General features: G+C 30.9%; 1 protein-coding gene across 1 annotated transcript in view; it reads left to right on the top strand.

The window, feature by feature from the left end:
- TECRL (trans-2,3-enoyl-CoA reductase like) overlaps positions 1–24470 on the top strand; it is a 111293-nt gene that overhangs the window by 68950 nt on the left and 17873 nt on the right. The window contains exons 5-8 of the mRNA XM_004419101.3: positions 6297–6412; positions 10745–10850; positions 12141–12213; positions 17758–17801. Coding sequence (XP_004419158.1) covers positions 6297–6412; positions 10745–10850; positions 12141–12213; positions 17758–17801 — 339 coding nt within the window. The remainder of the gene's footprint in view (positions 1–6296; positions 6413–10744; positions 10851–12140; positions 12214–17757; positions 17802–24470) is intronic.

The following is a 24470-nucleotide window of genomic DNA, read 5'->3' as shown; positions in this document are numbered from 1 at the left end:
ATACTTAATGAATTTTCAAAATTATTACAAACAGAGGATAATTTATACGTTATTATTTAATTCTCAAAAAGAGAAATTGAAGCTTATATTCATTAATTAAAATATTGTCACATCCTTTATTTTTCTAGCAATCTCTTCTTTAACATATATTATCTTCCCATATTTAGATAATTATTTATATTTTAGTGTTTTTGGTTAAATAGTTGCTTTAGTTTCCAAAGTTGGCTGAGCTTTTGAGTACTAATTTGTTGCACTAAAATCTGAGGTTAGAATATTCTGAATCCTTGTGAAGTGTATTATAATGTTTATAAAAAAACCTGTTAATGTGGGCATTGTGTAAGTAAAGGGTTTAATACTTAAATGTGATATCTACAGACCTTTGCTAAAAGAGATTTTTAGACAAGCAGATTTTGATCTTCAAAGGTTAAAATATTCAGTCTTTGTCCACATTTATGGTGAAAAGGGAAGTCTGTCTACAGAAGTTGTGTCAGGGTGAGCGGCATTAACTGTGAGTTCATTAGAAATTCCAGCTGCATCATTTGGATAAGCACTGAGGAGAAAAAGTGCTAAGGTGGAATTCTATGACAATTGTACTAGAAAATTGTAGCTTGTTTGAGAGGAAAGTCACTTAGGTGACAAAGAGAGCTCTGGAAATAGGCTGGATATTTTTAAATCAACTCTATGGTTCAAACGCCCTTTTGCTCCGAATGAGTCACTTCTATTAAATGCTAAAATATACAGATTATATTCCAATCACACTCACTTTATATCAACTAAATTATACAATAAAAGTAATATTTTACCACACATAACATTCTTGTACATTTATAAAATATTAAAATGTGCTCTTATAATAAAAGTTTTATCATAGGTTTTAAAGAAAAATAATAATCTCTTTAATTTAGCAAGGTCATAATTAAGGTTTTAATAATATTTTTCATGAAGTAAGACTATATTGTCACAGAATATTGAGAAAATTCTTGTCTCATTGAACTTATTGTAAGACTTAGGAGAAAGGGTTAATATAGTAACATAATAATCCTCATTATATAAATCCTATTAATTAGACTGAAGATCATATTCCATTTTCACCATTTTTACATTCATCTGTATGTGCCTGTAGTTCTGTGCAGTTTATCTCTTGCGTAGATTCATGTATCTACTACCAAAATTAGATACAGAAACGGTCCATTCCCACAAAGGAACTGCCTCCTGTTACCCCTCTATATCCACATACTCTCTCACCTATTCTGGGACCACCACCAATCTGTTCATCTCTATATTTTTGAAATGTGGCAAATGGTATATAAACAGAATCAAATAGTTTTTTGAGATTGTTATATACTTTTCTCTAAGCATAGTAGCTTTGGGATCCATCCTGGTTGTTGCATGCATCAATACTCAGTTCCCTTTTTATTGGTTAGTAGTATTCCTTTGTATGGATGTAATAGAGTTTGTTTACCCATTCACCCATTGTCAGACATTTGGGTGGTTTTCAGAATTTTGCTATTACAAATAAAGCTGTTATCTATCTGTGCTTTTATGTGAACATAAGTTTTTACCTAGTACACAAGGTTGAGTTTTAAGAGTACCTTTTATATTCCAGATAAGTACTTTCTCTGATATGTAGTTTGCAAATATTTTCTCTCTGTTTTTAACTTGTGTTTTCATCTTCTTAACAGGATTTTTTTTTTTTTTTGCTGTGCAAAAAGTTTTCAGTTTTAATGTAGCCTAATTTCTCAATGTTTTCTTTTAAGGATCTCGCCTTCGCTGTCATATGTCATATGTAAGAACTCTCTGCCAAGTTCTAAGTCTAGGAGTATTTTTCCTATGATTTCTTTTAATGGTTCAATAGTTTACATTTTACGTTTTAATCATAGTCTATTTTTATCATAGAGAATTATCTATTTTTTATCAGCAAGGAATATTTTGTTTCATTTTGCTTCATGTGTTCTATAATTCATTGTCTGTGTTTTTTTCTTGCTCCCTTTGGATTAATCGGCATACTTTCTTTTCTATTAGCCTCTCTGTTATTTTGGTAGTTATATCTTCTTTTTTACTAACTCTAGTGGTCACTCAAGAGATTACAATGTACGTCTTTAAAATATTAAACACTGATATAAATTGTTTAAGTCTACCAGTGTGAAGATACTTCATAGATGGTTAAATGACATTAAGATATTTGAGTTCCTTCTGACTTATCTGCTATTGTTGTGGTACATTTTAATTGTCTATAAATTTTAAAGCCAAAATCCACTACTATAATTTTATACAGCCAATATTTATTTAGATTTATCCTTTCTACTGCAATTTAGTTCTTCTTTCTAATGCTGAGCTAATCTGGTATCATTATTCTTCTTCCTGAAGAACACCTTTAGTGCTCTATTCTAGTTGTATCATTAATGAATTCTCTCAATTCTTATTCATGTTAAAGTGTATTTATTTAATTTTTATTCTTGAAGAATATTTTTGCTGAAAAACATAATATCATCTTGGCAGTTATTTTTGTGTTCACTTCACAAAATTTCATTATTTTGATTTCTGGCTCCCACTGTTTCTGTTGAAAAGTCATCTATACTGCTTTGAAATTAATGTCTTTTCTCTGTGGCTTATTTTAAATTTTTCTTTTGTTTGATTATCAGCAGTTTGACTTGGGTGCTCACAGTTATGATTATGTTTCTATTTATCCTGCTTTGAGTTTATAGTGTTATCTGAGTCTATGATTTGATATATATATTTAGTTTGAAAAATTAGCATACTCTCTTCATCCTTTGATTCTCCATTATTCTCTTTCTAGTCTCCTTCTGGGATTCATATTGCATTTCCATATTTTTCTTTTTAGAGTTTTCAAATATCTGCTGAAATTCTCAACCTTGTCTTTTATTTCTTTGAACATTAAAAGATAGTTTTTTAAAAGCATATATCTGATAATTCTGTTATGTGAATCTTCAGTTTATCTGTAGTCAATGTCTACTGTTTCTTTTGGTTTTGGTCACAATATCGTCACTCCTTGTATACATGCATATTTATAACTTAATGCAGAAAAACTTAACATGAAAAAATTTTTATGATAACTTGAGGCCTAAGATGATGTTATCTTCTTTCAAAGATAATTTATTACTCTGCAGAGGACTAGCAGCACTAATGGGTCCAGGTCAGTTTAATCCAATCAATGATAGAAATGAGTTCAGGCTGAGCCTCAGTACCTGTGTGGACAGATCTATTTCTGCCTCATCTACACTCATAGGGTGTAACTCTGTCACTAACCCAAATCCTGGAAGTTTTCTAAAGTCTTCATCCTTGAAAGACACCAAGCAACAATTTTGTCATTCTATTCTCAGGAACCCTCAAAAGATTTGGTCTTCTTATCAGGCTTCATATCCCAGATTCGATCACTACTCTGGAGCCCCTTTTAAAAAAATCTTGACCTTCTAATTCTTCAATGACTCAGTAGCTCTTTGAAGCCTGAAAAACATTTTAATCAATTTTTCTTGCTGATCTCATTAGGATTGTTTGTTTGAATAACCTGGAATAGAATTCTCCATTATATGTTATTCATATAATGGTTAAATTCAAAAAACAAAAAACAGCTTCTTCTAGTATCATATTAGCTTCAGTAGCACTCATTGAGTACAAAGTGATATTACTACTGGGAAAGACTCTCGAAATTTTAAATAGTAGCTCTCCTATCTTTAGAAGATTAAAGTTGGCACTGCTTTATTTTTGTCAGTAATTTTCAACAACTGTGAAATGTGCAATTTGTTTTGTTTTCAACTGTCAATTGCAATTTTAAAAAACAAGTAAAGCCACCACAGTAATAACGACAGGACTAAAAAGTTTTGTTTTTTCTTTTTGAGAGAGGGTGAAATGTATTACGCACATTCTAAGCACAAGGGTCCTAATCAGTTCACAACAATTGCAGCCACGTGTTTCACTTATATTTTCTAAAACAGCTTATTGCCTTCTTCCCTTTTCAATTTAGATATATACTAAGTTGAATACTCCACAGAAGTTCCAAAAAATCCCAACTACCTAGCTTGCCTAGTAGAAGTAGTGCATTTTACATTTAAAGCAACACATTAGTTTAATACAGAGAACTTTTTATAAAAGAGAAGCAAGAAAATAGTTTGATATTGGAATTTAAAAGTAGTATATAACTTCAAAGTAAAAAGAAAGTATATCTACCTATTTTGAATATAGAATACTAAACTTTTGGATTACAGTGGAGTTCCTAGGCTTTGTAAATTCATCTGATTTGCTTAGGCTGTATACCTGTGCATATTTGTTTGTTTATTTTGGTTTTAGTTTTGTCTTTACTCTTTCCCTTTTAGAAGAAGAGCAATTCCTGTTTCAGAAGGCTGTCTTATTAGTATTTATCGATCTGGCTCTAGTTTTTATTTATTCTGAAACTATTTTCTGATTACTTTCTAAGTTTAATAAAACATTTCTCCTCCTTTCTTCTATTTGCACACAAAAAGACTTTTTTTTTGAAAGATGCATTGTACAAAGGTTATTTCTTATCATTCTCCGCTGCTGTCAGTTCAGGATCTATCTTTCATATGTTGGTATTGCTTTAACTCCCACGTTTCAGCATGAACGATATTTGTGATAAAATATTGGGCCACCTAGAACATATTACCATAAGCTAACAGGTTCTCCTAATTTATTTTTAGGAGATGATGGAGATAAGATTGTAGTTTAATTTCCTCTGATCCAAAGAAACTTCATATTTGTGGTAGATTTTTTATTAATTTAATAAAGAGTGACATTTGGTCCAGGTTAACTATTATTCACAACAGTTTTCATTTCTGATATATTAGTAGAGAATTTACTCAAATTTGACCTCACTAGATCAGATGGCATTAAAATAAATAATTTAAACTTTTTGTTGTAATAAGACAATCACTCTCCTCATTATTCTAGAGTATTAACTAGACTCTATTATCAGACATTCAAAAATGGTAAATATTTTTTCTTTATATCTGAGTAATCAGGCATGTTGTATGCCATAAATTAATATAGTCTCTCAGTAGAAAGCTTGCTTTTATATTGAATTTATCAGATGTTGCATTGTTTTTACTTTCACATAAAAGTCTTTCTTGGCTCATGAGATGATAATAATTGTTAAAAAGAAAAATTATAACTGAAGAAAACTACATATATAAATAGTTATTTATATGTGTATTATATGCATGTATATATAAGTGTATGTATACATATTTATATGTATATGTATTTATTATATGTGCATATACACATAAAAACATGCATATCATATATTCTAACGCATGTAGCTATACCAAATTCTCACCAGAGATAAGAACACAATTTCTAATCAATGTCCCCACCTGCATCTTGGAGTAAAACATGTGCAGCTTTAAGTTTTCTTCCTTAGATAATGATGAAAATTGGCAAAAACAAAGCAAAGTAGTAATGGCAGTTGAATTTATCATTGTCATGTCTGTATCCTTTCTCTTCTCTTTGAACACTTAGAGGAAAATTATTATCCCTTTCTGTCTGACAATTCCAGTGTGACTTTTAACCTGGTTTTAGTATCAAAACAAAGTCAAATAATGGACAGTCACCAGATTCAGAAAACCAATCAGCCAATTAATCTTTCTGCAATCACAAGGTCTTGTTTCCAATTATTTTTCCAAATCTTAGATTGTCTCTCTATAGATTGGATATCTCTCTCCACATATGTGGTTGTCCCTCAGCTCTAGAATTCAGAAGGTAATCCTTTTAATTACCCACTCAGACTCATTAGAATTAAAGTCTAAAATTTCCAAAAGAGAGAACTATGTTATTTCAATTTGAATCAGGGTCAAATCAATTGAGTTTAAGATGACGTGGCCATGAAAAAATACGAAAGAAAAACAAAAACAGATAGGCACTATAGCCCATTCCATTTAGTGACAAGGACAGTTCATATAGAAGATGGAATGTATATGGGGCTAGGGAGACATAAAAAAATATTTGGTTATTTGGAAAGTTTGGTTAGTTAAATAAAAATTCCTTTGAACTATTTATGAAAAAATCATTGTATTAGGTTCAATTTTCATATTTATTTTAAATTAACTATTTATAATTTTCATTCTCCTTAACTCTCGAATAGTTCTTCCAAGTAAGACTTGTTATTTGCACCTAATGTAATTCTTTTTGGAGAATAGATGCTCACTTGTCCATTTCACCAGTTCTTCCAGTAGGCTAGGTCTGTGGACATGCTTATAGTCACAAGTAAACCTTAGTAACATCTATAAAAATTTCCTTAATCTAAATCACCTTCTTATTTTCAGGTATTTTTGGCTGAATACACAGGACCTCTGCTAATATATCTCCTCTTTTATTTGAGGATCCCATATATATATGACGTGAAAGAGAGCTCTAGAAGATTACGCCACCCAGTGGTACAGTAAGTAATACACACAGTACCTATAGATTAAGGAAAAGATGAACTAGTACATAGATATTATCTTAATAAAGCTTGCTTATAAACCTAATTAAAGTGGATTCAATTTTAGGGAAATATATTTTAGGTTACCATAAACAACGTACACATGCCAACTTGTAAATTTATAAACAATAACTGTTAAATATACTTTAGAGTAGAGGTAATTTAATAATGATCCTAATTAATAAGAGAAATCTGGAAATTTAAAAATATCAAAAGAATCTTAAAATTATCAAGTTGAGCACCATATACAGGGCTCAAAATACAAACACTTCTTTAAAAACATGAGTAACATTGCAAGGGAAAGACATAATGACCTAACTAATAAAAAAGTTTTTACAAGTTATCTTTGGTAAGTCAAAATCCAAAATTAAATTTTCCTTTGAAGACAGGAAAAAAAAAATACCAGGACAGTTATCGCAGCAGAATATATAACTATGGTATGTAGCATATTGTGGAAATAATGTCTCTCTCTCTCTCTGTCTCTCTCTGTCTCTCTCTCTCTCTCTCGGCATAACAAATTAAGGAGAAAGAAAATAATTATTCAAGATGCTACGTTGAGATGTAGGGTTAGCACTTTGTTTTTTAAAAAAGAACCTGATTATATGACTAAACTCTAAGTGAATTAAGAAGCAAAATTTAGGTCATATGGATACTAGAAGATAGAGAATGATTTGACTCCTGGTTTTCTCATCTCAAATTAATCTTTCCCTTCTCCTTAATGTCTGTACTCCAGCACACTGGCCTCCTTTCTTGCCCTGATGCCTACACGTTCCCTTTCACATGGGGCATTTACACATGCCATCTCTCTTCCTCCATCTTCGTCACCTTTCTCTTAGAAGCTCAATATTTCTTACTGAGGTAGTCATTCTTATTCCTTCCATGATAAATATGGTACTAAAATATTTTTCCCTTACACAACTTATTATTTTAAAATTATATATTCACATAATCATTTGTTTGTGTCTTTCCCTCTGTAGAGTTCAAGTTCTATAATGGATGTACTTTGATGTTCAGTCCATCTTCACTGTGTAACACATTACCTGATTTACAGGACATACTCAATAAAAAAGTTTTGAATGAATTAATAGATGAACCAATTGCACATTTATTAGACATTGGGCACTTTTAGAGTATAAAAGAAAGGAACCTGACCTGGATAGGAGTTGCAAGATGGCTTCTCTAAGATTAAAGTTGCATTTGAACTTTTTTCTTTGTTTTCTATAGAGATGAGTCAGATCTTAACTAGTAAATTTGAGGAATCTTCATATGGAAATTGTTTCTGGTACAAAGCAGTTTGGTGCTCTGTAGGGGCAGAAAGAAAGTTAGTGGAGCAGAGGCACAGAGAGGAAGCAGAGATTGGCTCTCGGGGACGATGGTCAGGTCAGCATAGGGCAAGTTGTTCAGGGTCTTTTGGAACATTAACATCCGTCCTTTTTCTTAAGAGAAGGGAATGCCCATTTTATTTAGAACGAGTCGGTGGTGGAGAGTTTATAAGGGAAGTAAGTGCACTCATTTTTTAGAACAAACATAAAACATGTACCAGATATATAGCACAGCATGAAAAAAGAACACTTTTTTTCCTAGTGACATTCTCAAAGGAATTGACTGACAGATGGTTACTATTCTTAAACTCAAACATGTTTTATAACATCTCACTGATAAAGGTATTTGTGCCACATTATTCCAAAATAGCAAATATGTTAAGTTCATATGAAATCATTTCAGAGCAGATACACACAAATGACTTATGAAATTTAAGTGTCATAGTAGAGATCTATAAAATAATCACAAGGCTTCTAAGGCAACTCAATTTCAGGATGGATGGTGTTATTGTTCAAGTTAAGAAGATCAACTTTCAAATGTCATATCCATTTGCCACATACTACAATGTTAATTGCCCAAAACTGCTTTGAATCACATCACAGAGTCGAAAGTATTTTTCTGCGAGGTTCAGATCTATATGTGACTGACCTGCCAGGAAATTCTTTCAATCTCTTAGAAACCTCTGCACACTAGGACTAAGGCCGAATCTCCTGCAGGATCTCTATGCCCATCAAGTAGCGAAAAGGCAGTCCACAGCTTGGTGTAATGCAGATGTTCTTCATTCAATCAACAGTATTTAAGATAGAGCATACATAACTCAAAAGTATCCCAGGCTCTCCCACCAGAGGGATCCAGTGAACCAGCTGCACTGTGGCTAAGGCCACATCTCCTTGGGGCTTCTAACTGCATCATGAGGGATGGAAAAGTAGCCAGAGAAACCTTTCCTGCACTCAACATTCACAGTTTGACTATCTGCCTTAAATGAAGAGACTAATTTAGATATTTGGGCACTATATCTCTATTTAGATCACCAACCTCATTACCCCCACACTTTCAGGTCATCCCTCATTTCACACACTCCATCTTAATAAACTCTACAGTCCTCCAATATTGCCTTCGCTGAGTCCTCTCCAACTCCTGGAATCCTTCAACTGTGTCCTGTGCAATTAGCAAAATCGCTTAAATCTCCAACCTGTCATCTGAACATTGCCTTCAATTTCCTCCTCAACAGAATCCTGATACACAGCCTCCCTTGCAGTTCTGTAACGTTGAGACTGTGTCTTCTTCCACAGCCCTCATACCTTGAAACTTACTTGAAAAAAGATATTTTCAAATATCATGATTAGAAAAAGAATTGGGCACAAGCTTGTTTATGGATGTTCAGTCAGTTTAGCACAGGATAGAGCAAGAGTTGGTATTTGAAGAGAAGTCAATCAAAATTAAATATAATAGGAATATTTTGAAATGAAATAAAACTTGGTAAGTGACAACAAAAATGGGCAAAGTGGCATATATCCAAATATTAAGGCATAGCAGTAAATGCTATGCTGGTCTCTATGCCCTCTTATGTATGGTATAAAATAAATAAGTGAACTAATTTGGAAGTATCATAGCTTGAACCAAAATTTCTCATTTAGGGCTCTGCTGCATTGCTGGACATAACCTAATTTTTCTGATTTCTTACAAAATGGAAAATTTCATTAATCAGATATTTATATAAACACTTCTACAAAAGAACTAACAAGTTAGGAGAGACACCAATCACCAGCTCTTTGACCCCCAAGGCAACCTCCTATATCAGGATCTTTACTTTTGCTTGTCTTATTGTCTAGAAAGCTCTGTCCCCAGATATCCACACTCTGTTTTTTCACATCTTTCAGAAATTGTCTATTGTTCACAGATATATACATCAAACAGAACATGTCTCTCTCATAATAGGTGCACAATTACTTATTTATGAATTAATGAATAATGTTAAATTCCCTGATGATTTAGCCAGGTTGCCTTGTGTTTGCTTGATTATTTGTTTGTCTTCCCTAAAGTCACTATTATTAAAACCAGAAATCATTAATTCACTTTTATTAAAACAAACTCCCAGTGGAAACTCAATGTTTTATTTTACGTAGAGTAAATCGCATGCTGATTTTTATGCTCAATCTTCATTGGTTTAATTATGCAATCTTTGATTCATATTGATTTTCTTGAATAGTAGCCAAAGTTTTTGAAATTTTACATTTTTATTTGTAACAAAATAGGTACAGATCTTAATGGAAAATATTTTTTCTTGAGTATAAAAGGAAAACATACTTCTGTAAATCACATTTGACATTGAGCTTGAGATAGTAGTTGTATAAATGACAAGAAGAGGTGGTAACTTAGAACAATAGCAACAAAAACAAACACACAAAGAGACAAACAAAATATTGCAATATGCTAGGTAGGCAAAAATCAAACATAAGACTAAACAAAACAAAAGCTGTATTGATTCCATAGAAAATGAAATTCAAACTTTTTCAGTCTATGGTACTTGCTAAAGGACAAGTAGACAATGAAAAAGTTATTCTGAATATTATAAAATGTCAAATGCATTCTAAGTAGGTTTTGGATATTTTTAAATTGTCTGCTTCAATCTGGAGACATTTTGATATGAGCACATTTGCAATTATTATATTTATATATATTCTTGAAGCAGGTGTGAGCATATAATTTATGAAATATTTCTAGTGTCATCAGAAGTAAATTTACAGAGACTGTTGTAACAGTACTTTTGTTATTAAATAAATTTAGAAAATTTCTAGAATAAAAATATTAAAACAAACACTTGTGTTTTGTTTACTGAAAACAATATTTCTTAATAAATAGAATCTTGCAGTAAACTAAAAAGAAATTAAATAAAACATCTTATGCATAAGGCAAGCCAGGTTTTTAGGAGGGAGTGTAATGTGTTCATATTTTATTTTCTTCTAGCTTGGCCTGCTTCTGTCACTGCATACACTACATCCGATATCTTTTGGAAACCTTCTTTGTACACAAAGTTTCTGCAGGACATACACCTTTGAAAAATTTGATAAAGGTGGGGATTGATATGTTTTGTATTTTAATTATTACTGAGAAATTTTGTTTATTGGATCATCTGTAAAATAATTCAATTATGTTTATTTCTCTCAAGCCTAGATTTTTCTGTTCAACTGTATCAGTCTGTCTTAAACATTCTGTTCCTGAAATGCCATTTCCTGGGTGACCTATTTCACTGGAGCTGCCCTCAACCTATAACTCTACATAGAAAAATTTTCTAAGCTCTTAATGTTACAAGCTAGATACGCTCAGGCACCTTTTAATTTTGAAAATGCTTAGCATGAAAATACTTAGAATTCAGATTCTTTAAGTGCCAATTGAAGAGAAGGAATCTCATATATGAACCCTCCTATAAATAAATATCTGTGTGATTAAAAAGATGATACTATACCCCACATTTATGACAATTGACAGTGTGATGACAGTGTCTTTGCTCTTCATAAAAATGGTGAATGCAATAGTTATTCGCCATCAAATAACTACTAAGAAAATGAGGAATTTTCTGAAACATGGAAGTGGAAATGTATGTTAGGTAATATGCTGCAATTCAATTTTGCAATTCCAATTAAAATTTATTTAAATTTACTTTTCAATTTAAAATTTATTTTCAATAGGAACTATCTTCTTACTAAAATTTTCCTGATTTTTTGGCAAATATTTGTTTTCTAAAAATTTCAACAAGGCAGCCATTCTATCGCCATTGTAATGAAACAGTAAACTCTAGAACTCTGAGAAAACTCAGAAATCATTTTGCTAGCTTCTCTTTTGACGGAAGGTATTAAAATTTTTCAGATCAGTACAAGATCAGCGTTATAGAGTAGGACTTCTAAAACCAGGCCATTGCTCTTTCTAATCAATTAAGACACATTACTACTGATGAGCAAATAATTCATCATCTTATTCATTTACTGTTGGAAAATGATTATTAGTACATTTAATGCAATAGAAAATTTATTATTTGTTAATTCATTCATATTTTTACCTGATTTTCAAAAACCATTCTTGAAAAGTCTTTCTAAAACAGTGTTACATTTGCTATATATCTTGAATACCCATTAAATTAGTGAGGGTCGAGTAAAGGAATGCATTTCTTTAGTGATATCAAAAACTTCACCCAGTAAATGCTACTTTACTGGGTGAAGAAGCATTCCATTTAGCCAGTTTACAAAATTTATATCATTTTTTATACAAAACTACTGCAGTGTGGCATATAAATCTATGGGGTGGTTTAAAATGATGTGATATATATTATATATATTACTTAACTTTTATTTTGTGTTATTTGTAGGGCTGTGCCTTTTATTGGGGATTCACTTCTTGGATGGCCTACTATATTAATCACCCACGGTATACACCACCATGTATGTAAGATTTCTTCTTAACTAACTCCATACTAATTTGCCAACAACAAAACTCTTTCTAAACTACATAGAAATGATGAACAACATGGCACACTTAAAGGAATAAGCAAGTAATGAAAAAATGTCCATTTTAAATTGTTTCCATATAATATTCCATTACATTTTTTGTAGGCTTAAAAAACCAGATCTGAGTGACATATTTTGACTTATTTTCTCTCTATAAGAGCCCCAGCAAAACTATGAGTTGTTTGTAAACCTTCAAAATGACAGATAGTAAAATGAAACAGTGAAACAAAAAGAAAAATTCTATATCATCACATAATCACATACAATCAGCTACCAGATATTTTAAAAATAAACAATAAATAATTGTTCTTTTAAATATGATTCCATGAGAAAAAATAGAGGCATTTTTTTTCTGTGACATACTGTTTCTTATTTATAACTTTATTAAATGCCCTTGGCCAGTGACTCAAATGAAGCAATTTGGCGGAAAGCTCACGGGACCAAACCTAAATCCTCACTTCCTAATCTTGGGGAAAAAGCACCTGTCCTGATTAAAGAATTCCATTTCTTGTATTCATTGTGGACTGTTCTCTCCAGCTTTTGCTGCAGCCCACAAGGCACTCACAGCAGAGCCCTAGGGCTGCAAAGGTTGAGGCTTCACATTTAATTGACAATTCTTTTCTGTGGTCTATTTCTGGTGTTTATAAAGTTTGAAATAAATGGAAATGAATGATATATTCAAGCTTTATTTTAGATTTTATAAAATAATTTAAACTGACAATGTTTTTCACCTGAAGTACCAATACAGAGAATTACGTTGTTCAAGGTCTTTGCTAAGATCAGCGAATCTAGTTAAGCACGCTAGGTTAAGAGTAACTAACTGCAATGTTCGAAGCTTTAACTCTTCTAAATACTAAGAATTAATTAAGAATATTGAAGGAAAAAAAGTTTTTATCTCATATAACTCTAACTGATTTTTTAAATATTTTATCAGAAGATGTACTTTTTAACTTCAGAACATAAACAAATGAATAGATATTTTTGCTCCATGGTATGTTTAAGAAGAAGAGCCTCTGAAAAATGCTACATTCACATATCTGATACAAAATAATAAAGGTTGATTGTGTTAATATATGCAAAACATTTATTGAAAACAATATTTGTCAAGAACTGTAAAATTGCTATTTCTTTTATAATTATAAACATCATTATGTAGGTGTCAATATTCTCCACTATAGATTAGGAAAATGAGGCCTTAAAAATTAATTTCACTGTGCTCAAGACTTTTAAATGCATAAGATATAAGTACGACTCAATTTCTGTGAAAATATATATAGCATTTCAAAGCTGATACCAAGTGGAAAGTAAATATCTTGTATAGGCAGTCTGCCCTTTACATGGTCTGATATGCATGGATCTCAATTTTCACGGTTTAGTTCAATAGTACCAGCCCCAAAACAAAGCTTCAAATCTCAGTAACCACATACGTTAATTGCAATTGCATAAAGTACAAATTTTGCAGCTAGCTGTTCTGTCCACATAGCACTCTATAAATAACAGGTGTACGTCGTGATCAGTGACATCTGATGGTGATTGGTAACTGCACACCCGTTATTCAATTCACTCACAACCAACAAATACCGAACAGAATCTGCAGTTTGGACACAGAAAGCAGTAATCTGAGCAAAAGGCTAGCCATCTCCCAGTTGGCCAAACAAATAAATTCTGGATAGACATTATCATGGAGCCAAAAAAAAAAAAAAAAAGAGCACATCAACTTGGTCTTGCATTTTGATCTAAGCAGGAGAAACTTCTATTTCTTAAATTGATAGCTGTCTGAGTCAGCTTTGGGTGCTATAACAAAATACCACAGAATGGGTGGCTTAAACAAGAGGAATTTATTTCTCACAGTTGTGGAGGTAGGGAAGTCCAAGATCAAGATGCTGGCAGATTCTGTTCCCTCGTGAGGACTCGCCTCCTGACTTGCACATGGCTGCCTCCTCACTGTGTCCTCACATGGTGGAGAGAGAGAGGAAGCAAGATCTTTGGTGTCTCTCCTTATAAAGGCACTAATCCCATCATGAGATCCCTATTCTCATGACCTCATCTAAACCTAATTACTTCCTAAAGGCCCCATCTCCCAATACCATCATGTTGATGGTTAGGTCTTCAACGTATAAATTTTGTGGGACACCTTTCAGTACACAGCAATAGTAATGTGGGCCTAGGACAATTATCCCATATTATAGGCAAATAATAGGATTCAACAGATCTAATGTCATATGCTTATGACATTTCTTAGGTTTTATTTTTTCTAAGAATTTCACTTTTCTTTTTGGTAGCTATGCTACCAAAAGATCTTCGCTTGCATTTTTTATCTCTTCCTAAGATTTTTAAAAATTGTTCCTTCCCCTTTATAACTCTTTGATTAAAATTCATAGATTTAATGTTTTTATTTTTAAAAATGGATCATATATTAGATCATAAATATTCAATGCTATCCCTCCGAAGTAGAAATAGTACAAACTACATTATCTTTAGATGTGATGAAATAAACTTTAAGCATAGTTAAATACAAAAAAATTATTTTTAATCTAAAACTTTTAAACTAGATACTTAAAAACACATTCCTAAATAAGTATTGAATCTAAGAGTAAAAATAATATTACAGAAGACCATGATAAAGTGACAAAAGAGGAAACAGTCCATATTAAAACTGTTTTCAGTGAGATAGTGATAATCTCATTAGATAATCATATTTAAGGAAAATGAAACAAACATACTAATTAAACAGTTTAGAAATTCCTTTGTTTTAAAATGTTTTACTCCAATAGTGTGCTGTATTAAATTCACGTGCTTAGAGTTGCAGAATAGACAATTGAGCCACTTTTTCCATTGTTTCCTTTGAAAATTTTCTTTAAAATCTGCATGCTTACAACATAATTTTCCTTCATTTTACCCTCAAAATTAGAAAAAGGAAACTAACAGTGGTTGGATTTTATGTATGTTTGATTTTTCCATCACATTTTTCTGTGCTGTCACTTTATATGTGGTCCTTCAACTTACATACTCAAGTCTTTAATTCAGGATATTTTTTCTTACATTGTAGCTCTGATTATTATTTTTCTGTTCTTTTTATATTGTCATAGTTTACACTGTTGTTCTTTGTCCTTTGCATCAACTGTTTTTTTTTCACCTCTTTCTGTATTCTCCATGCTAACAGTTTCATCTTTTTCATAATCCTCTTTGAAACAGATTTGAATGCACAAAATTAATACCATATGTACATTTACACAAATGAAAAATAATACATTGGTGTATATTTCCAACACTTATACCATTAAGGAGGTCATTTAAGTGACCAACACTTAACAGTAAATAAACAAAACACTCTATCATAATTGAAAACTTCCCTATGGCAGGAATATTCCATTAACCACAAACCAGGGTAAGTATGTTCAGAAAACTTAATACATAATGTTTAGTATCAAAAATAGTCAAGGAAAAGTGACCTATTCTTTTAGCACATCAAAATGTGAAATATTATACAAATTATAAAAATATTATAGCAAGTTTTAATGATGGCTAATATTTTTCTAGAAAGTTTTTTTTTAATTATATTATCTGTAACTTTGATTTTTAGAAATAAATATTAAAAATATTTCAAAAGTGTACTCTTTGGCCCAGTACCTATTTTATCCCATCATTATTTATTCTCATTAAAAAAATGAAAACAAGGCATATCTTCACCATCCCGCTGCAAGAAAAGCTCTGAACCTCTCTGTTCTCTGTGTTAATATTTATTCATTTTTTAGATCAAAACTCAATCATGTACTCAGAGAGCCCTCCCTGATCTTCCTGATTACAACAAATCCTTTTTCGCTCTTACATTAAATACTACATAGATCCTTCTTAGTACCACTTATCAAAGTTGCAAACTTCCATATGTTAACATGTGATTAGTATTTGTTTCATTGTCAGAAAGTAAATTCTATTAAGATAAAGGGTTGCATTTGGCTTTGTTCGTAATTAATTAATCAAAAGAACACCGTGTAGTGCTGTCATGTAAATTCCTAATAACTATCATTGAATGAGTAAAGTTTTGTCCAGATGTAGGCACCAATAAAAAAATTATGGTTGATAGGGATAAATACCACCTAATTATTATGATTTAGCTAGAGAAGAATGTTTAATTATATGGCAAAATGTGTATAACATAGTGTTAAGGGAAAAGATGATTATAAAATTGTTCTATCAAATATTATAAAAAGTATATAGCAAATAATGTATATTTCCAAAGGCAAAATCTGAATTTTAACTGGTTTTCCATGGATGATGGGATTTTTAAGGCATTTTATTTTCCCTTTATACTTTCATATATATATCAAATTTTCTCCATTAATGTATTTTATTTTACAATTAGATAAATGCACTTTATAAAAGAAAAACTTCCAATACAAGCACGTGTTTTATACATGTACTTTATACATATATATAAGCATAAATACTTATGTAACTGTTAACTAAATTATACTTTTAAATTTCTAGCCCATAGAAATAGAACTTCAGTAAAAGATTTAAAGATGTTTGAGGCAGTATTATTTATCATACATAAAATTAAAGTGATCCTAATTGCAGCAACTGGATAATATTTAACGTTTCAAGTACCAACCACATCATACATTATGATGCAGATTCTATTATAGTTTTAACAGTGAATGCTTAACAATATTGGAAAAGTCTTTAAATATATTCTTAAATAAAAATGCAATATTCAAACTGAGACATTATATTAATTTTTATTTGTAGATGTGTTTATATAAATAAATACAGTTTACATGTACATACACATATAACTAGAATAAAAGAATGGAACTATTCATACTGATGATGAGCTTACCAGATAATTCTATTTTTGAATACTTTTGTATATTCCAGCTTCTCCAACAGGAACAAGATGACTTTGGGACACTGTTTTTAATTCTACCTTGTCTATTACTCTTGATAAGATTTGGGAAATTATATAACCTATATTTTTCTTTATTTTAAGATGAGAACAATAATACTTGCCTCATGTTTTTTTTTATGATGAAAAAATATAAAACACTTAAAATATTACCTGTTACAAAACATCAATGCAGAAATAAAAATTATTAGTATTTTTCTTTTTATTCTTAAATATTAAAAAACAAGATATTATTGGGTACCATTATATGCTACATCATATTAATGTGCTTTTAAAGTGAAAAACAAAATAGATTAAATCTGCTTTCAAAGAGTTTAATAATACAAACTAAAAATGGATTTCATTTGTATTCTGAATATCATTAGGTTACTAAAAGAAAAGTATATAGGGAAAGCAAAAATATTTTCATTTCTTTAGATCGCAAAAGTATCTTCCCAAAAAGATCAATTACATACCACATAGAACTTTTGATTAGAGGCTAGTGATATCCAATAAACCTTGCACAAATTATTTCTACTGTGACAATCTAAAATATGAGTGTTTGCATAACATCTTCTTTTCCTACTTTCTAGCGTTTGGAAACAGGCAAGTCATAGTATCTGCTATCAATTTTCTGGTATGTATTATTTATGTTATTCATGCTCTGTGGTATTACTAAGAATGCAAGACAGATTGCATTTGAGGATTTGCCATGTAGAAAATATGATCTATTTTTATATCATATACATAATGGTATTTAATGAAATAAATCAAATAACTTCCCATAATCAAGTCATTAGTTTTCTAAATATTTTAATCAAAATGCTGTTCTCCTTTATAAAGGATGATTCGAGTTATGTGAAATACAGTAAAATTTGAAAAAATTATACTCTAATTCTTCCTATTGTGTTCATATTTACCAACTTACAAACCTCTAACAGCAAAAAGTTTTACAAGTCTAACAGATGGACATCCAAAAAGCACTTCTGCATAATTGTTCATTTAACTAATTCTGGGTGAAAACAAAGTCTGATTTTTTTAATGAAACCTGGCTCTTTCCTAATTGTTCTCGGTCCAGCTCTTTAGATGATTCTATTTAACTTCACATATGCAGTGTTTGAATTGGGTCCAAATCAAACTATGTACAACAGATTCTTTGTTATTTCTGAAATACATGAATTATTTCATTAAACATGTTTAGCCTCATACACCACACAATTTCATGCTCTCATTCTTTATGTTCTTCTCTCATTCCTGTCCCATGATTCCTGCCCCTGATACACTGATTCATGAACAAGTCCACATACTTTGTGAAGTTTGTATTGAACAATTTCGTACAAGGCAAAATTACACACCACACTTCTTTGAAAAAGCTCTCATATGAACCTTTCTTGCATGTGTGCGTGTGTGTGTATATATATTATATATATTATATAAATATATTATATATTATTAATATTATATTACTAAATATAATATATTAATATATAAATATATTATACTATACAATATATAATTATTATATATAATATATAATTAATATATAATTATTATATATAATATATAATTAATATATAATTATTATATATAATATATAATATATAATTATTATATATAATATATAATTATTATATATAATAATTATATATTATATATAATATATAATTAATATATAATTATTATATATAATATATAATTATTATATATAAATGTATATATATATTTATATAAATATATATATATTTAATAGTTTACTTAATATCGTCTATGTGTTGGCTGTGATGGGGGCAGGTCATCCTTTAGTTTTTTTAGCACCTAGTTTTGTGCATAGTAGGAGCTCACTATTCACTTGAATGAATAACAAAAATCATTTCCTTATTTAGAATATTTTAAGCGAATATGTTGTAAATATACCACCACATTTTAGTTTTCCATATGGATATATTGTTCATAGACAGCAAGCCTGCAGTTATTTCTTTTGGTGTCTTTATTGCTAACTTATGTTGTACCAAATCTAATGTTCTCTGTATATTAACTACTCAGTTAATTTGAGCACATGGAAAAATGAATTTATGGATTAACAAAATAGTAACCACATATTTGGTCTTTATTTAGATACATTTTTAGATTAATATCTGATTGTTTCTCTCATTTTTCTCGTACTTATTAACCACTACTTTTTTGGCAACTTGTTTACTGTTATTTATTTCTGTGTAAATATTTACACAGCTCCTGTTTTATATAATATTCTTGATTTCTTTCATTTTGTCAAATGTCGTATGGCTATGAATCCATGACTCTAGAATAAAATAAAAATTTTAAGAAAAGTTGTACCTTTTTAAAACATTATGTGTCATAATAGCTATAATATTTTTCTTAAAAAGTGAAAAGAAGCATAATTGGAAACAAGCAAAATTCTAATAGTTTGCAATACATATTTTTCCCCCAAAGACTTTTAAAAACTCTGCCTTCTTATTCAGCTACTAATGCCTCCTCTTCACACATGCCTTTATTAATTAATGCTATTTTATACAGTCCCCAGGGGAAAAATTAATAATAATAAGAAGAAGAAGAATTAAGTGACTAGTAAAATTTTATCACAGTTGCTGTCTTGTAAGAGCCAAGATGCCAAACTATGCAAATACTGATAAATAGCAGCATAGACTATGTCCAATATAGACATGGTAGGGAAATGTGATAACTTTAATTCCACATCTCTAAGCATATAAAAAACATCGTCTGTTTCAGTCATAGACTTAAATTAAGATAAAAAGAATAACCTGTGCTTTTAATTATAAATAGTATTGAATATATGGAAAAAGCTTATTTAAAAGTCAAAATTTTGAATGTAATTATATTCCATTGCAAATAGAAATTTAGAAATTAGACAGAAGGGCCACTGTGACTCTTAAAATTGTAAATTGTGATGACAAATTAAAAAGGCCTGCTAGCCCTGGAATTCCTTAATAATAATCAATGTAGGCAGAACACACAATTTTTACAAATAATAATGATATTAAGATATAAGTTTTAGGGAATTGATCCTAATACAGAATTTAAGAACTAATGAGTTGATCGAGTTTGTGTATAATCACCTAAATTGAAGATGCGTACCATACCTTTGTGAGCGTAACATCCTATATTTCAAGGTTAATTTTTTTTCATTCATAATAGCTGAATTCATAAGTGTTTACCTTTGAGGTTTACCACAAATAATACATGTGCAAATGATTTGGAAAGAATAAGCAACCTGCTTTTAAATCCAATGCATTTTCAATTATTTTATATCAAAATTACCAGTGTATAGTAGAATCAATTATTATATAGAGGGAACAAAGGGGAAATTCATGAGTCAATCATATAAAATTCAACCAGAAAGTGTCTATTTTAATTGCAACTGCTAATTTTTCTGCTATTAAAATGCTATGTTTGCAAAGCTTCTTACTCTTCATTTATTGATCTATGTACTCAGCATAAGAAGAAAAAGCATGATTCATTTAAAGTTGGTTTAGCTCAGTAATTACTGACCAACAAAAGAAAAAAAAAGAAAGAAAGACCAGAAGTTTAAGAGGATGACAAAGATAGTGAGATGGCAAGAGCTATAGAGGAGGCGGGGCTCCCATTCCTGTCTGAGGGTAGAATGGAGAGTCAATCAAAGAAAGTTTCCTGGAGAATGTACATATAAAGTAGGCCTCAAAGGATGCACTGGATTGTTTTCCCATAATGAAATAGCTTTATTTAATTTTTAATTTTCTTTCTTTTTTTTTTTTTGCTTAGGAAGATTAGCCCTGAGCTAACATCTGTTTCCAATCCTCCTCTTTTTTTTTGCTGCGTAAGATTAACCCTAGGCCGACATCCATGCCCATCTTCCTCTACTTTATATGTGGGACATCTGCCACCGCATGGCTTGCTAAGCGGTGCATAGTCCGTGCCTGGGATCTGAACCCGTGAAACCTGGGCCACCAAAGCGGAACCCGCAAACCCAACCACTATACCACTAGGCTAGCCCATTTACTTTTTTAATCATAGAAATAATAGCTAGAAATTCCAAGCAACATAAAATGGTATACAAATTTTAAATAATGCAAAATTCCATCCGTAGAGGCAATCATAATTAACAATTCAATCAGCATCCTTCTCATATAAATTTAATTTTATTTAAATGTGGACCATAAAATAAAATCAAAGTAAAAATTTTAGAGTTGCTTGTTAAATGAAAAAATGTAGAGAATTAAATAGCACAATTATCCCTGTGTTTTCTCATCACTTCTAAGGGATAGCCAGTCTCACTAAAAGCCCTTTGAGGAAGCAGACACATTTGGGGTGATCTGCGCACATCTGTTGTACAAGGACATCTCATTTACTTCAAGCAGAAGAAATGAGCTCCAGAGAGACCCCTCTCAACATTGTAGAGGAGCAAACTCTTTTGTTGTATGTGGCATTTAATCCAACCGTCAAACCCAATGGGCATGAGTTTCTCTAAATTGAGCAAAGCAATTGCTAGACATTTCACCCTCAGACTTGAGTGTTTTGGTGTAACATAAAATGCATTCAGCTGGGACCCTAATCTACAGCACTCTGGTTTTTTTACCCCTTTGATTTATGTTGAGTACTTTGTTAGAAGGTTCTCTTTTCATTGAAAAAAAAAAAAACTACACAGAAAACCACACTTCCTGAAGCACCTCTGCCTTTCATTAAGGGACACAGAGTTGGAAGGAACATCATTCTCATCCTTACCATTGAAAAGAACTGACCTACTCCAAAAAAAAAGTTGTTATGTAGAGAGAGATTATCACCTGGTAAGAAGATTATATATTAAACCATGTCAAATGTGATTATAGTTAACTCTTAATTTTTTATGAATCATCTACTTTCTGGACTAACCGTCAACAATTATAATTTTCTCTTCTGCTCCCTGTGTTTTCTTTCTCCTGCTATTCTGAGTTTCCTACTACTCTAAACAAAATATCCTGTAGGCAAAACAATACACTTTACAATGCATACCTAATGTATTCCAAAGTTAGGTAATAATTCCTTGTGGAAAATCTTTTCTTTTGGTGAGTTTTGCCATGTTTATACTATATTCTGAAAAGTATTGTATCACCTCTCCCTTTCTGTAAATTCTTTCTGACTTCAAACACAACTCTATTCTCTCAAATATGTTCTGGTATCACAAAATCTACAAGGAAAAAAATCAAACAAGTAGAATTAAATATAGTAGGCAAATTTATAAAGACATCAGAATATCTTTCCCTACAACTTTTACATACAACTTTGTTTTTCTGCTGTAAATATTGTGGAGACACACTAGAATCCAGCCTCTTCATATTTCTATGACCCCTCTTCATCCTCTGAACCCAACTCCACCCACAAAGCAACAAATAAAAACACCATCACAATTGCAAAACAAATATATAATTTTTAATAATTTGTTATTTTATTAATAACAATCCTGTTTTCTTTATCTACTCTTCCTCTCAACCTTATTTTTACTCTCCAGAAGCAATTATGGTTTGTCATTTCTCTGTATAATGAGCATTTCACCCAAAAAGAATTTTTTCCTTGACTTTCTTACTGTCCACAATAATGTAGGAAACGGGAGGAATAGATAATAACTTGTAAGACATGATTTGCAAAGTACTGAAAATAACTCTTCTCCCTGGTTTTGCCTCTGTGTCTTCAGTCTCACCATTAGTTATCCACTCATTTAGGTTAAATTTTTTTACTAAAATGCAGATATTCTTGGAAAGTAATAAATTATGTTCTTATCAAGTGGTCACACCTTCTCTTGTAACATTTAGCTGAGAAGGATCTTGGGCATAGAACAGTTGTTTTTGATTAAGGGAGAGGATGCTGGGGACAATATACTATAACATTTAATAAAGGTAGAGGAGAGTGGGGCTCTGCTGTGGAAACCACAGAAAGGCTAGGGAAATGCTTGTGAATATTTGGTATTTGTGGATGAGATGAACAAAGGAAGAGAAGTGTGCCAAATTTAAGTGTTTCCATTCTCAGCAGTCTGCTCAGGTTTGGCTGTGACAATTTTTTTCTGATCCTTCGCCTACTACTGATAGACACCAATAAAAAGATTTACATTTACTTTTCATTGAAAACTTAAAATCTAGGACTCGCTTTCTCATCATTTGCCATTTTAGTTTCCTCTCAAATCCCCTGAAGTATCTGCTTATAAATAATAATATACATAAGAATTAACTTTTATACCTAAATTTGGTTGGAGTCACTGCTTCTTAATTTATTTGGAAAACTAATTTTAAAAAATCAATGATGTAAAGTTAATGCAGATATTATATTTTATTATTTTATTATAATTTGTTATAATTATCATTGGTTTTTCAGCTAAAACTGAGTTACTACTAATGTAGTGATGCTTTCAATTAAAATCAATAGCTATTATAACCAAAGAAATTATCATTGTTAAAATATATAATATCAAAGCTTATATAAAAATAATTGCTGGAAAGACAATCACTACAAATGTGTTTTTTAATAATAACTGCAGAATTAGTATATGTAAAGTATTTTTCTTTATTTTTTAATTATATTGTTTGGTGCCATTCTTATACTGTATTTTTGCACTGTAAATGCACATTCTTGTATTATGTAATAGTTCATGAAAGATCTATGGATTAAAAAAATAATTCAGGTATTTCCAAAATTGTGGTAATGAGGTAGACCACAGATATAAAGATAAACTATTTTAATTTTATTTATTTATTTATTTTTTCCCCCAAAGCCCCAGTAGATAGTTGTATGGCATAGCTGCACATCCTTCTAGTTGCTGTATGTGGGACGCGGCCTCAGCATGGCCGGAGAAGTGGTATGTCTGTCCGCGCCCGGGATCCGAACCCAGGCCGCCAGCAGTGGAGCGCACGCACTTAACCACAAAACCACGGGGCCGGCCCTTTTTTTTTTTAATTTTATTTATTTATTTATTTTTTAAGATAAACTATTTTAAACATTAAATCAATTCCAAAAGCAAATAGTTTGAGTTACAATTTATTGAGTGAAAATATCATCTCCTATAGCAAAGTTTATACAATAAAATATTAGTTTTATGCAACAAATAAATTCATAAAGGAACTATTAAAAATTTATTTTTCATGTCATGCGATAATGTAAATGCAATATTTGAACTTTTACTTAAAATCCTACAATTACTCATTTTCAAAAGTAAAAAGTATTGGTTAAAGCAAAGACAATAAAATAGAGCAAAGAACGTCATAATAAATGGTGCTGGAATGACTAGACATCCACATTCAAAAAAAAGGAATCTAGACACAGACCT

Source organism: Ceratotherium simum, chromosome 8, assembly GCF_057802395.1.
Source record: "Ceratotherium simum simum isolate JZ-2026a chromosome 8, ASM5780239v1, whole genome shotgun sequence".
Lineage (NCBI taxonomy): Eukaryota > Metazoa > Chordata > Mammalia > Perissodactyla > Rhinocerotidae > Ceratotherium > Ceratotherium simum.
This window is presented reverse-complemented; position numbering and strand designations above follow the sequence as displayed.